General features: G+C 43.1%; 1 protein-coding gene across 1 annotated transcript in view; it reads left to right on the top strand.

Moving 5' to 3' along the window:
- rsl24d1 (ribosomal L24 domain containing 1) overlaps nucleotides 1–13,615 on the top strand; it is a 29,332-nt gene extending 15,717 nt beyond the window's left edge. The window contains exons 5-6 of the mRNA XM_063066500.1: nucleotides 12,562–12,647; nucleotides 12,812–13,615. Coding sequence (XP_062922570.1) covers nucleotides 12,562–12,647; nucleotides 12,812–12,885 — 160 coding nt within the window. The 3' untranslated portion in view covers nucleotides 12,886–13,615. The remainder of the gene's footprint in view (nucleotides 1–12,561; nucleotides 12,648–12,811) is intronic.
- The last annotated feature ends 2,166 nt before the right edge of the window (nucleotides 13,616–15,781 follow it).

Genomic DNA, 15,781 nt, shown 5'->3' with positions numbered 1-15,781 from the left:
TCTATACTCTAATGAATACAGTCCAAGAGCCGACAATCGCTCCTCATATGTTAGACCCTGCATTCCAGGAATCATTCTCATAAATCTTCTCTGAACTCTCTCCAACATCAGTACATCCCTTCTAAGATAGGGGGCCCAAAACTGCACACAGTATTCCAAATGAGGTCTCACCAGTGCCCCATAGAGCCTCATCAACACCTCCTTACTCTTTTACACTATTCCTTTTGAAATGAATGCCAACATAGTATTCGCTTTCCTTACTGCCGATCCAACCTGGTGGTTAACCTTTAGGGTATCCTGCACGAGAATCTCCAAGTCCCTTTGCACTTACGATTTTTGAATTTTCTCCCCATCTAAATAATAATCTGCCCAATTAATTCTTCTTCCAAAATGTACAACTGTACATTTCTCAACATTGTATCTCATCTGCCATTTCTTTGCCCACTCTCCTAAACTGACCAAGTCTCTCTGCAACATTGCCGTTTCTTCAACACTTCCTGCTCCTCCACCTATCTTGGTGTCATCCGCAAATTTAGCCACAAAGCCATTTAATCCATAATCTAAATCATTGATATACGTTGTAAAAAGAAGCGGCCCCAACACCAACCCCTGCGGAACACCACTGGTAACTGGCAACCAATCAGAATAGGATCCCTTTATTCCCACCCTTTGCTTTCTGCCTATCAGCCAATGCTCCACCCATTTCAATATCATTCCTGTAATTCCATGGGCTCTCATCTTATTAAGCAGCCTCTTATTGAAGGCCTTTTGAAAATCCAAATACACAACATCCACAGCCTCTCCCTTGTCAATCTTATTTGAGATTACCTCAGAAAATCTTGAGACTATGTCCTCTAGTTCTAGACTCACCTACCAGTGGAAACAACTTTTCTGCCTCTATCTTACCTATCCCTTTTATAATTTTATATGTTTCTATAAGATCTCCTCTCATTCTTCCGAATTCCAGCGAGTACGGTCCCATGTGACTCAATCTCCTCATAGCCTAGCCCCCTCATCTCTGGAATCAACCTGGTGAACCTCCTTTGTGCCACCTCAAAAGCCAGTACATCCTTCCTCAAGTAAGGAGACCAGAACTGTACACAGTACCCAGGTGTGGCCTCACCGGTACCCTGTACAGTTGCAGCATAACCTCCCTGCTCTTAAATTTAATCCCTCTAGCAATGAGGGAACATCGACTCAGACCATGAGAGGCCTGCGCCGGGCATTTTCATGCCTTACGAGGCGCAGATTGGAAGTCTGTGTGGGGCGCCACTCCTTGCACAGACTAGAGCAATGTGTGATTATGTGCCTTGCTCAAGGGCACAAACATGCTGTCACAGCTGAGGCTCGAACTAGCGACCTTGAGATAACTAGACGACGCCTTAACCACTTGGCCACATGCCCAACACAAAGACCAAAATTACGTTTGCCTCCTTGATAGCTTGCTGCATCTGCAAACCAACCTTTTGTGATTCATGCACAAGTCCCTCTGCACAGCAGCATGCTGCAATTTTTTTTTACCATTTAAATAATAATGTGGTCTTTCATTTTTCCTTTCAAAGTAGATGACCTTGCATTTACCAACATTGTACTCCATCTGCCAGACCCTTGCCCACTCACAAAACCTATCTTTATCTCTTTCTATCTTCTGCGCAGTTTGCTTTTCCAGTCAATTTAGTATCATCAGCAAACTTAGATACACTACACTTGGTCCTCTCTTTCAGATTCTACTGACTGCCAACCAGAGTTACACCCATGTATCCCAACTCTCAGCTTTCTGTTAGTTAACCAATTCTCCATCCATGCTAATACATCACCCGAACTCTATGCATCCTTATCTATAAATCTCTTTTGTCACACATTATCGAATGCCTTCTGGAAACTCAAGTAAATAATGTCCATCTGTTCCCTTCTATCCACTGCGCTTGTTATATCCTCAAAGAACTCCAGTAAGTTTGTCAAACAGGACCTGCCTTTGCTGAATCCATGCTGCGCCTGCCTGATGGATCCATTTCTTTCCAGATACCTCGTTGTTTCTTTAATGGTAGCTTCAAACATTTTCCCAACTACAGATGTTAAACTAACTAGCCTATAGTTACCTGCCTTTTGCCTACATCCTTTTTGAACAGTGGCGTAACATTCACTGTCTTCCAGTCCGCTGGGACCTGCCCAGAGTCCAGAGAATTTTGGTAAAGCCTCAACTATAACCTCTGTCTTTTCTTTCAGTACCCTGGGATGCATTCCATCAGGACCAGGGGACTTGTCTATCTTCAGGCCCCCCACAAGTTTGCTCAGCACTAACTCTTTAGTGATAGCTATTTTATCAAGGTCCCTCACCTCCTGTCGCATCCAAAACATCTCTCTTTGGCATGTTAGATGTCTCCTCCTCCGTGAAGACCAACACAAAATAATCATTCAAAGCCTCTGCCATTTCCTCATTACCCAATATCAATTCCTCCTTCTCATCCTCCAAGGGACCTACGTTCACTTTAGCCACCCTTTTCTGCTTTTAGTAAAAAAGTTTTACTGTCTGTTTTTATATTTTGTGCTAGTTTATTTTCATAATCTAGCTTCCCTTCCTTTATTGCTCGCTTAGTGGTTCTTTGTTCGTTTTTAAGTTTTCCCAATCTTCCAGTTTCCCACTACTCTTGATGACTTTGTATGCACAAGCTTTTAGTTTGATGCCTTCCTTTATTTCCTTAGTTATCCAAAGCTGGCTCTCCCCACCCTTACAGACCTTGCTTTAACTGTAATGTACTTTTGTTGAACACCATAAAAAAATGTCTTTGAGAGTCTTCCACTGTTCCTCCACTGTCCCACCATATAGCCTGTGTTCCCAGTCTACACTAGCCAAATCCTCCCTCATCTGATTGTAATCTCCATTGATTAGGCATAATACCCTGGTTTTCAATCGAACTATTGCACCCTCCATTTGTATGAGAAAATCATACAGTGATTACTCTTTCCAAGAGGATCCCTAACTACCAAGATCACTAATTTTGCCTGTCTCATTGCACAAGATTAGATTTAAGACAGCATGTTCCCTTGTATGCTGTTCAAGAAAGCCATCACGGATGCATTCTATGAAGTCCTCCTCAAGACTGCCTCGACCAACTTGATTCACCCAATCTACATGCAAGTTAAAGTTCTCCATGATAACTGCTGTTCCTTTCTTACATGCCTCACATATTTCTCTGTTTATTGCTGTGCAACAGTAATGTTATTATTCGGTGATTGACAGACGACTCCCATCAGTGAGTTTTTTTTTTCCCTTTACTATTCCAAACCTCTACCCAGATGGATTCAACATTCTGCTCCTTAGATCTTGTATCGTTTCTCACTATTGCCCTGATCTCATCTTTAATTAAGAGTGCTACCCACCTCCCTTACCTTCCTACCTATCCTTCTGTATTACCTGATATCCTTGGATATTTAATTCTCAGCCCTCTCCACCCTGCAACCACGTCTCTCTAATGGCCCCTATTGTACAGATTTGTGCCACAAGTTCACTGACCTTATTTTCAATACTGCAGGCATTCAAATAAAGTCTCCTTACACTCATTTAAAACCTTGTAATCTTTTACTCTTTTGCACTTGAGTTTTCTTCACTTTTACTTTTCTCTTTTTTTATCTTGCCCTTTTTTCAATAGAACCATAGAATATCACAGCACAGAAACAGGCCTTTTGGCCCTTCTTGGCTGTGCGGAACCATTTTTCTGCCTAGTCCCACTGACCTGCACCTGGACCATATCCCTCCATACACCTCTCATCCATGTACCTGTCCAAGTTTTTCTTAAAAGTTACAAGTGAGCCTGAATTTACCAATTCATCTGGCAGCTCATTTCACCCTCGCACCACTCTCTGTGTGAAGGAGCACACAGTATCCTAATGTTCCCTTTAAACTTCTTCCCCTTCACCCTTAACCCATGTCCTCTTTTTTTTTCCCCCTAGCCTCAGCGGAAAAAGCCTGCCTGCATTCCCTCTATCTATACCCATCATAATTTTATATACCTCTATCAAATCTCCCCTCATTTTTCTACGCTTCAGGGAATAGAGTCCTAACCTATTCAACCTTTCTCTGTAACTCAGTTTCTCAAGTCCCAGCAGCAAACCTTCTTTGCACTCTTTCAACCTTATCACTATCCTTCCTGTAATTTGGTGACCAAAACTGCACACAGTACTCCAAATTCGACCTCATCAATGCCTTATACAACCTCACCATAACATTCCAACTCTTATATTCAGTACTTTGATTTATAAAGGCCAGTGATAAGGAGGATACCTGTGCAGAGGGATGGTCTAACGGAGCATGGAGTTAAATGTGCAGAAAGAGTAAGTAAATTTAAGAAGGACAACAAAATTCGAGGGGCGTATAACCCAGTGAGAGTTCGGGGAGCTGGGTTATGCACAATAGGCAGCGATTTAAACAGAGAGAGGAGAAATGGGTTAAAAATTCTATATCTGAATGCACGAAGTGTCAGAAATAAGGCGGATGAGCTTGAAGCTCAGGTGCGAATGGGTAACTATGATGTTGTTGGGATAACGGAGACATGGCTGCATGGGGGATCAGACCTGGGAATTGAATGTACAAGGGTATACGTGCTATCGAAGGGACAGAAAGGTGGGCAGAGGGGGTGAGGTGGCCCTGTTGGTGAGGAATGAGATTCAGTCCCTTGCAAGGGGGGACATAGAATCAGGAGAAGTAGAGTCAGTGTGGATAGAACTGAGGAACAGTAAGGGCAAAAAGACCCTAATAGGTGTTATCTACAGGCCCCCAAACAGTAGCATGGATATTGGATGCAAGTTGAATAGGGAGTTAACAATGGCATGTGGCAAAGGAAATGTCACAGTAGTTATGGGGGATTTCAACATGCAGGTGAACTGGGAAAATCAGGTTGGTACTGGATCCCAGGATAGGGAGTTTGTAGAGTGCCTACGGGATGCATTTTTGGAGCAGCTTGTACGAGAGCCGACCAGGGATAAGGCTATTCTGGATTTAGTGTTGTGCAATGAACAGGATTTGATAAGTGATCTTGAAGTAAGCCATTAGGAGGTAGTGACCATAATATGATGAGTTTATATCTTCAAGTTGAGAGGGATAAGGGCAGATCAGAAGTGTCAGTATTGCAGTTGAACAAAGGAGACTATGGAGCCAAGAGGGAGAAGCTGGCCAAAGTTGACTGGTCGGATATCCTAGCAGAAAAGACAGTGGAACAGCAATGGCAGGTATTCTTGGGAATAATGCACAAGGTGCAAAATCAGTTCATCCCCCGGAGAAGGAAGGATTCAAAGGGGGGAAAGTGGCCACAGTGGTTGACAAAGGAAGTCAGAGATAGCATAGCATTAAAAAAGTATAACAGAGCTAAGGTGAGTGGGAAGATGGATGATTGGGAAATTTTTAAGGAGCAACAGAACTTAACTAAAAAGGCAATACGGGGAGAAAAAATGAGGTATGAACGCAAGCTAGCTAGGAATATAAAGGGGGATAGCAAAAGTTTTTTTAGGTATGTGAAGAGAAGGAAGATGGTTAAGAACAATGTTGGGCCCTTGAAGAATGAATTGGGAGAAATTGTTATGGGAAACAGAGAAATGGCAGACGAATTTAAGTACTTTGGATCTGTCTTCACTAGGGAAGACACAAGCAATCTCCCAGATGTATGGATGGGCCAAGGACATAGGGTACAGAGGAACTGAAACAGATTGACATTAGGAAGGAAACGGTGATGAGTAGACTGGTGGGACTGAAGGCTAACAAATCCCCAGGTCCCGATGGTCTGCATCCTAGGGTACTAAAGGAGGTGGCTCTGGAAATTGCAGATGCATTGGTGATCATTTTCCAATGTTCCTTAGACTCAGGATCAGTTCTTGAGGATTGGCGAATGGCTAATATTATCCCACTTTTTAGGAAAGGAGGGAGGGAGAAAACAGAGAACTATCGCCCTGTTAGCCTAACATCAGTAGTGGGGAAGATGCTAGAGTCCATTATTAAAGATGAAATAGCAGCATATCTTGATAGCAGTGATAGGATTGGGCCGAGCCAGCATGGATTTACCAAGGGCAAATCATGCTTGACTAATCTATTGAAGTTTTTTGAGGATGTAACCAGGAAGATAGACGCGGGAGATCCAGTGGATGTGGTGTACCTTGACTTTCAGAAGGCATTTGATAAGGTACCACAGAGGAGATTGGTGGGTAAAATCAGAGCTCATGGCATTGGGGGGGAGGATATTGACACGGATAGAAAACTGGTTGGCAGATAGAAAGCAAAGGGTAGCAGTGAAAGGGTGTTTCTCGGAATGGCAGGTGGTGACTAGTGGGGTGCCACAGGGCTCGGTATTGGGACCACAGCTGTTTACGATTTACGTCAATGATTTAGAGGAAGGCATTGTGAATAACATCAGCAAGTTTGCTGATGATACTAAGCTGGGTGGCAGTGTGACGTGTGATGAGGATGTTAGGAGAATTCAAGGTGACTTGGATAGGCTGGGTGAGTGGGCAGAAACTTGGCAGATGGCGTTTAATGTGAATAAGTGTGAGGTTATTCACTTTGGGAGCAAGAACAGGAAGGCAGATTATTATCTGAACGGTGTGGAGTTAGGTAAGGGAGAAATACAAAGAGATCTAGGAGTACTTGTTCATCAGTCTCTGAAGGTGAATGAGCAAGTGCAGCAGGCAGTGAAGAAGGCTAATGGAATGTTGGTCTTTATTACAAAGGGAATTGAGTACAAGAGCAAGGAAATCCTTTTGCATTTGTACAGGGCCCTGGTGAGACCACATCTGGAGTATTGTGTGCAGTTTTGGTCTCCAGGGTTAAGGAAGGACATCCTGGCTTTGGAGGATGTGCAGCGTAGGTTCACTAGGTTAATTCCTGGGATGTCCGGACTGTCTTATGCAGAGAGGTTAGCGAGACTGGGCTTGTACACGCTGGAATTACGGAGATTGAGGGGGGATCTGATTGAGACATATAAGATTATTAAGGGATTGGACAAGATACAGGCAGGAAATATGTTCCAGATGCTGGGAGAGTCCAGTACCAGAGGGCATGGTTTAAGAATAAGGGGTAGGTCATCTAGGACAGAGTTGAAGAGGAACAACTTCTCCCAGAAAGTTGTGGAGGTGTGGAACGCGCTGCCTCAGAAGGCAGTGGAGGCCAATTCTCTGGATGCTTTCAAGAAGGAGCTAGATCGGTATCTCACATCAAAGTTGCTGGTGAACGCAGCAGGCCAGGCAGCATCGATAGGAAGAGGTGCAGTCGACGTTTCAGGCCGAGACCCTTCGTCAGGACTAACTGAAGGAAGAGTGAGTAAGGGATTTGAAAGCTGGAGGGGGAGGGGGAGATGCAAAATGATAGGAGAAGACAGGAGGGGGAGGGATGGAGCCGAGAGCTGGACAGGTGATAGGCAGAAGGGGATACGAGAGGATCATGGGACAGGAGGTCCGGGAAGAAAGACGGGGGGGGGGGGGTGACCCAGAGGATGGGCAAGAGGTATATTCAGAGGGACAGAGGGAGAAAAAGGAGAGTGAGAGAAAGAATGTGTGCATAAAAAAGAGTAACAGATGGGGTACGAGGGGGAGGTGGGGCCTAGCGGAAGTTAGAGAAGTCAATGTTCATGCCATCAGGTTGGAGGCTACCCAGACGGAATATAAGGTGTTGTTCCTCCAACCTGAGTGTGGCTTCATCTTTACAGTAGAGGAGGCCGTGGATAGACATGTCAGAATGGGAATGGGATGTGGAATTAAAATGTGTGGCCACTGGGAGATCCTGCTTTCTCTGGCGGACAGAGCGTAGATGTTCAGCAAAGCGGTCTCCCAGTCTGCGTCGGGTCTCACCAATATATAAAAGGCCACATCGGGAGCACCGGACGCAGTATATCACCCCAGTCGACTCACAGGTGAAGTGATGCCTCACCTGGAAGGACTGTTTGGGGCCCTGAATGGTGGTAAGGGAGGAAGTGTAAGGGCATGTGTAGCACTTGTTCCGCTTACATGGATAAGTGCCAGGAGGGAGATCAGTGGGGAGGGATGGGGCGGACGAATGGACAAGGGAGTTGTGTAGGGAGCAATCCCTGCGGAATGCAGAGAGAGGGGGGGAGGGAAAGATATGCTTAGTGGTGGGATCCCGTTGGAGGTGGCGGAAGTTACGGAGAATAATATGTTGGACCCGGAGGCTGGTGGGGTGGTAGGTGAGGACCAGGGGAACCCTATTCCTAGTGGGGTGGTGGGAGGATGGAGTGAGAGCAGATGTACGTGAAATGGGGGAGATGCGTTTAAGAGCAGAGTTGATAGTGGAGGAAGGGAAGCCCCTTTCTTTAAAAAATGAAGACATCTCCCTCGTCCTAGAATGAAAAGCCTCATCCTGAGAGCAGATGCGGCGGAGACGGAGGAATTGCGAGAAGGGGATGGCGTTTTTGCAAGAGACAGGGTGAGAAGAGGAATAGTCCAGATAGCTGTGAGAGTCAGTAGGCTTATAGTAGACATCAGTGGATAAGCTGTCTCCAGAGACAGAGACAGAAAGATCTAGAAAGGGGAGGGAGGTGTCGGAAATGGACCAGGTAAACTTGAGGGCAGGGTGAAAGTTGGAGGCAAAGTTAATAAAGTCAACGAGTTCTGCATGCGTGCAGGAAGCAGCGCCAATGCAGTCGTCGATGTAGCGAAGGAAAAGTGGGGGACAGATACCAGAATAGGCACGGAACATAGATTGTTCCACAAAGCCAACAAAAAAGGCAGGCATAGCTAGGACCCATACGGGTGCCCATAGCTACACCTTTAGTTTGGAGGAAATGGGAGGAGCAAAAGGAGAAATTATTAAGAGTAAGGACTAATTCTGCTAGACGGAGCAGAGTGGTGGTAGAGGGGAACTGATTAGGTCTGGAATCCAAAAAGAAGCGTAGAGCTTTGAGACCTTCCTGATGGGGGATGGAAGTATATAGGGACTGGACATCCATGGTGAAAATAAAGCGGTGGGGGCCAGGGAACTTAAAATCATCGAAAAGTTTAAGAGCGTGAGAAGTGTCACGAACATAGGTCGGAAGGGATTGAACAAGGGGTGATAAATTCCTGTTGTTTGGATAGGTATCTTATGGATAGAGGAATCAAGGGTTATGGGGACAAGGTAGGAACTGGGTATTGATAGTAGATGATCAGCCATGATCTCTGAATGGCGGTGCAGGCTCGAAGGGCCGAAAGGTCTACTTCTGCACTTATTGTCTATGTACCAAAAGCTCTCTTTACGATCCTATCTACCTGTGGCACCACTTTTAGGGAATTTTGTATCTGTATTCCCAGATCCCTCTGCTCTACTGCACTCCTCAGTGCCCTACCATTTACTTTGTATGTTCTACCTTGGTTTGTCCTTCCAAAGTACAATACCTCACATTTGTCTGTATTAAACTCCATCTGCCATTTTTCAGCCCATTTTTCCAACTGGTCCAAATCCCTCTGCAAGCTTTGAAAACCTTCCTCACTGTCCACTACACCTCCAATCTTTGTATCATCAGCAAATTTGCTGATCCAATTTACCACATTATCATCCAGATCATTGATATAGATGACAAATAACAATGGACCCAGCACTGATCCCTGTGGCACACCACTGGTCACAGGCCTCCACTCAGAGAAACAATCCTCCACTACCACTCTCTGGCTTCTTCCATTGAGCCAATGCCCAATCCAATTTACTATCTCTCCATGTATACCTAGCGACTGAATCTTCCTAACTAACCTCCCATGCGGGACCTTGTCAAAGGCCTTACTGAATTTCCATATAGACAATATCCACTGCCTTCCCTTCATCCACTTCCCTGGTAACCTCCTCGAAAAACTCTAATAGATTGGTTAAACATGACCTACCACGCACAAAGCCATGTTGACTCTCCCTAATGAGGCCCTGTCTATCCAAATACTTGTAGATCCTATCTCCTTCCAGTAATTTACCTACTACCGACGTCAAACTTGCTGGCCTATAATTTCCCGGATTACTTTTCGAGCCTTTTTTTAAACAATGGAACAACATGAGCTATCCTCCAATCCTCCGGCACCTCACCCGTAGATACCGACATTTAAAATATATCTGCCAGGGCCCCTGTAATTTCAACGCTAGTCTCCTTCAAGGTCCGAGGAATACACTGTCAGGTCCTGCGTATTTATCTACTCTAATTTGCCTGAAGATAGCAAGCACCACCTCCTCTTCAATCTGTATAGGTTCCATGACCTCACTACTTGTTATGCCTTATTTCTGTAGACTCCATGCCAATTTCCTTAGTAAATACAGATGCAAAAAACCCATTTAAGATCTTCCCCATTTCTTTTGGTTCCATACATAGCCGACCACTCTGATCTTCAAGAGGACCAATTTTATCCCTTACTATCCTTTTGCTCTTATTATACCTGTAGAAGCTCTTCACCTTGACTGCCAAAGCAACCTCATGTCTTCTTTTAGCCCTCCTGATTTCTTTCTTAGGTACTTCTTTTGCACTTTTTATACTCCTCAAGCACCTTATTTGCTCCCTGTTTCCTATACTTGTCATCTCTTCTTTATCAGAGTTCAAGTATCCCTTGAGAACCAAGGTTCCTTATTTTTAGTCACTTTAATCTTTAATCTTAATCTTACTTCTCCAGTCTGTTGACTTCACCCCGCCCCCCCCCGACTATTTAGTGTAAACCCCTATCCACAGCCCTAGTTATGCAATTCACTAGGATCCAGGTCCCATCCCGGTTCAGGTGGAGCCTGTCCCATTGGTACAGCTCCCTCCTTCTCCAAAACTGATGCCAATTTCCCAAGAATTCAAACCCACTTCTCTCACACCAATCCTTGAGTCACACATTTAACTCTCTAATCTTCTGACCTTATGCCAATTTGCACGTGGTTCAGGTAGTAATTTAGTCCCTAGCTGCTCAAATTCTCTCAGCAGAAAATTCCCTCTTTCCTCATTCTACCTATGTCATAGGTATCCACATAGACCAAGACAAATTGATGCTTCCCTTCCCACTGCACATTCCTCTGCAGGTCAGATAAGATGTCCCAAACCTGGGCACCAGGCAGTCTTCGGGATGTTCTATCCTCGGAACAGAGAACTCTGTCTATTCCCCTGCCTATACTATGCTCAATTACCACTACATTTCTCTTCTCTCCCCCCCCCCCCCTTTTGAATGGCTCCCTGAACTATGGTGCCACAGTTAGGTTGCTCATTCTTCCTACAGCTCCCACTCTCATCCACACAAGGAGCAAGAATCTCAGACCTGTTGGACAAGCTCAAGGACTGAGGCTCCTCCAGCACTGTCTCTTGGGTTTCACTAACCACCTCACTCGCAGTCACACCCTCTTGTCCCTGACCACAGACCGAATTTGAAGCAGCTAATCTAATGGGTGTGACTGCCTTCTGAAACAGAGAATCCAGGTAACTCTTCCCCGTTCCTGATGTACCACAGTGCTTGAAGCTCAGATTCTAGGTCATCAACTTTGAGCCGGAGTTCCTCGAGCAGCCAACACTTGCTGCAGATGTGGTCACCAGGAACCACAATGGGGTCCACAGTTCCCACATTATGCAGCTACAGCACATCACCTGATCCTGCATCATCCCTAATTTGTTTAATTAGAATTGATACAGTTTTAAAGGCAAAGTGTGGTTGCACCAAATAGTGATTTTATTTTTTTTTACTATTTACTGCTCTTTATTGTAATTTGATGTTTAAGCTTTTAATTTCATTATTTTTCAAATCACCTTCACTTTACAGAATTTTTTTTTTACAGACTTTTACACAGTACTGTATTATCTAGGTTGTACACAAGTCAGTGGATGAGATGATTGGCAGTCTGGACAACATTTAACCTGTGTGAGATGAATGTTAAACATGTTCCTGGGTGAACTCACTGATTGTTTTATTGCAAACGATAAAAGATAGATGAAACCTTAGTGCAATTTATTTGAATACAGTGCTCATTCATTTGAAGTATCATATTTGAGGTTTAATTTTGGAGTATGATCCTGTTACCTGTTCAGTTGAAGAAATGAAGCCCGTCACTTTAGATGCATTCTTGAGATGCAGTTGAATAAGTAGGGTGAAAATCACTGATAGCCAGTGACAGTTTGGTCATATTTCCAGTTGCCTTTTCATGTTGAAAGTTTTGCTGGAAAAGAGGAGCAAAACTAGTGGGAATTTACAGAAATTTTGTGCCCTTGAGTTAGTCTCATGTTATTATTCTCTTAATGAGAATATCTTGGTCATTAATAAATTCAATTATTCAAAACATGATGAATTCATATCATACGGGGAAGGTATATGTCAATGTGACTAATTCATGAAAATCAAGGTTAAATGTGTGCTTGTTTCTATTGGAAAGTTTGCTAAGTATAGGACACAGAGTAAAATTATTCTTGAATAATTTGTATTTATGTAATTTAGTCCTGTATTCTTGGTGTTTAATCTTGCAGTGCTGCTTAATTGGAGTATCTGGTTATTCATGATCAACTGGAATAAGCAGCTGAAACTTCATTGATGTTTTGATATCTGATGTATAGTAAAAACAATTTCTGATCTAATGAGTATTCAAATTTGTCTAAGGTTGAAGAAAAATAAAGAGTTGGAGACAAAGGCAGACATCAAAGAGGTCAAACAGAATATCCATCTTATCAAGGCTCCTCATGCAGGTAATGGTCTGAAATTTACAATGCTCCTTGGTGTTTAAAGCGATCATAAGAATCTTGCAAGCAAGATACATAATGTAGATAATTAACATTGTGATTTGTAAGTCATTTGGAAATGACATTTCATACTTTATTTTGATAGTTCAAGTCTCATTCTCTTTTAACAGAAAAGTCAAAGAAGTTGGAGGAAAAGATAGTGGAGACTTTGCAGGAAGATATGGAAATGGCAGAAGATTCATAACTGTATCTGCTGATGACATACAAGATCCCATCAGTTTCCATCTGTTGAGCTACTGATATAAATATATCTAATTTATCTTCTAGTGACATAACAATCCTTTGCAAATTTGACCGACACACATCAGATTTCCTAGTCTTGTCCTTCCAGGCTCTAGTTGACCTCTGTAAAATTGATTATTAAATATTAAGAAAGCTCTTTGCTTCAATGACAGTAGGAAGAATGATGACTGGTGGATAAACAGAACATTTGGAAATGCTCTCTGTGGTTTTGAAAAATCTGATGATACTTCTCCTTTTTTCTGTTCCATAATAAATGTTCTGTTCCATAAGTATAACAAGTATATTTTTAAAATGTTTGTGACTGATCTGCCAGCTTCAAGTGTAAGCTAGACTGGAAAATTCTAGTCAGTCATTAAATTAAAAATAAACTGATATATTGAGTTTGGGGAATTGTAATATTTATGCAATTATTTTGCTTTCTCACTTTTCTAATTAAATTCCATGAACTGTATTCTGGCTCATTACTGAGCAAAATGTGGCAGCATTTGTTGTATATGACACCTCTTAGATCTCTTCATTCAACCTTATTTACAGATCACTTTACTTTCTGCTTTATGCTAGTCCTTTTATTAAATGGCACACTATGGGTTGACTGCCCTTGAGTTAGTCTCATGTTATTATTCTCTTAATGAAGAATATCTTGGTCATTAATAAATTCAATTATTCAATAACTATCTTGTACTTGGGTGTCTCTTAGTTTAATCCTGAAAGTTTAGATATTTTCTTTCCTAGTCTCTGTTTAGTGGGCGTTGTTGATCACGAGACCTGAATCTGTGAATTGAACTTTTCATTTACAGTGTGAAAATCCCAACAGCTTTACACTGCAGGTTGGCACAGTGGTGCAGGGGTAATGTTTCTGCCCCCCCTGCTCCAGACACCCAAGTTCTCTTCCAACCTTGGATGTTGTTTGTATGGAACATCATCTCCTGGTCCTGAATTTCTGATTCACACAGTTCTAGTTACAGTTCATTCAAATTCTCCCTAGTTTTACCCCATGTACCTTTTGTTTTCCTTGGGGTATATTTTCTTAATTCAATGTATTAAACCCAATGTTCTATGTAGATGGTCAGCATTTTAGCCAATCTCAGTAATCAGATATCTGGTCTCTTGCAGTACCTTCTTGTCACTTAAGTGTAATGCCACCAAATTTAAACTTGCACATTATGATTTCAACTCTCATGAACAAGAAATGCATAGCTTTTTTTCTGATTTTGGATGCATTTTTAAGATTTTATTCCAAATGCTCAGTCATATACCCCAGGAAATAGGCCCCACAGCCCAACTCATCCGTGCCATTTGCCCACATTTCAGCCACGTCCCTCTAAACCAGGATTCCCAACTTTTTTTAATGCCATGGACAAATATCATTAAGTAAGGGGTGGAATCCTTAATCTACCATGTACTTGTTCAATGTGTTTTATAAACGTTGTTGTTGTCCTGCCTAGCAACTAATGGAAACTCATTCCAAATATGCACTACCTTCTGGGTGAAAATGTCCCTCGATTCCTGCTACATTCCCCCCCCCCATGTCCTTTAGTTCCTGATTATCTCTCTCTCTCCCTCTCTCTCCCCCCACCCCCCGCCGGATAAAAGACCGGGTCAATAAATCTATGCTGTTTGCCTTATACACATTTATAAGATCACCCGTCTCCAATGAAAAACGTCCCAGGTAGTGGGTGCATGGATGAGTTGTCAGATTGTCTTAAACATTGTAGATACAATTACAATGTGTAAGACCATTGGATAGGTGCATAGATAAGAGGGGCTTAAAAGAACTTGGGCCAATTATAGGCAAATTAACTAGCTTAGAAGGCACCCTGGTCGACATGGATAAATTGGGCCGAAGGCCCTGTTTTATGTTGTATATCTCCAATTCTGCTGGGACAACCTGTAACTGTGGTCATACATTCCAGGGTTAATGTAGTATGTCCACAATGTTCCACATAACGACACAAGCCCCTTTCCCATCCCTCCCACTCACACACATAAACATGCCTCCAGGACAGGTGGCTGCTGGGCCTCCAATCCTTGGCCCTGGGTTCTTAGACTTGCAGATATTAGACCTCCAACTTTGGACTTAGCACTTCAAGCATCGATTTGCATGGATCTCTGATCCTGGTTACTCTTTTGGGACTCTACCTTTGGACTTGGATCATCAAGCTTCTATCTCCAGGCTTTGGATTTTGGCCTTCAGATTTGCCTTCCAAACCTTGCAGGGTTTGACTTTTGGGCACTGTCTTCTGGACTTGGAAGGACCCCAACTTGCTGTTCTGATACAAGTTGAGTTATCTGAAGAATTTGAATGCATTGTGAGTCCAAAGGCAAGAACGTGTCTAGATGAAAGTTGGGATGTTTGCCTGGATCAGAACAGTGTAGGAAGCCAAAGACAGGTCAGAGTGGTATGGAAAGTAGGGTAACTAGAAGTTAGTTGCAGACTGAAGAGGTGTTCTATAAAGCAGTCAATCAGTCTGGCTGGATTTAAGTCTAGTGGAGACCCATGTTGTAAGTACTGCATGTAATACATCTCAGATGAAAGGCCTTGATGGTGAGAGAGGAGGATGTTGCACCTTTTGCAGTTATATGAAGATGCTGTGAGGATAGAGTGATTATTATTGAAGAAAGAAAACGGAGTCAGAGAGAATCCATTCAGAATGCTGACAGGAAAGGAGGGAAGATGTCTATGCTACTGCAATCTTGTAAAAGAGGACACATTTTTAAAAAATTAAGTGGGAGGCTAGTGAGGTGGAAGCTGATCCACTCTTCCTTGGCTGGGAAGAGAAGAAGCTAGAGATTCAGTGCAGGAAATAAAGCAGACGATCAAGACCCTGTCAACAACA

Source organism: Mobula hypostoma, chromosome 13 (genome assembly GCF_963921235.1).
Source record: "Mobula hypostoma chromosome 13, sMobHyp1.1, whole genome shotgun sequence".
In the NCBI taxonomy this organism is placed as follows: domain Eukaryota; kingdom Metazoa; phylum Chordata; class Chondrichthyes; order Myliobatiformes; family Myliobatidae; genus Mobula; species Mobula hypostoma.
The sequence above is the reverse complement of the archived record's forward strand: the minus strand, read 5'-3'. Positions and strand labels throughout refer to the sequence as shown.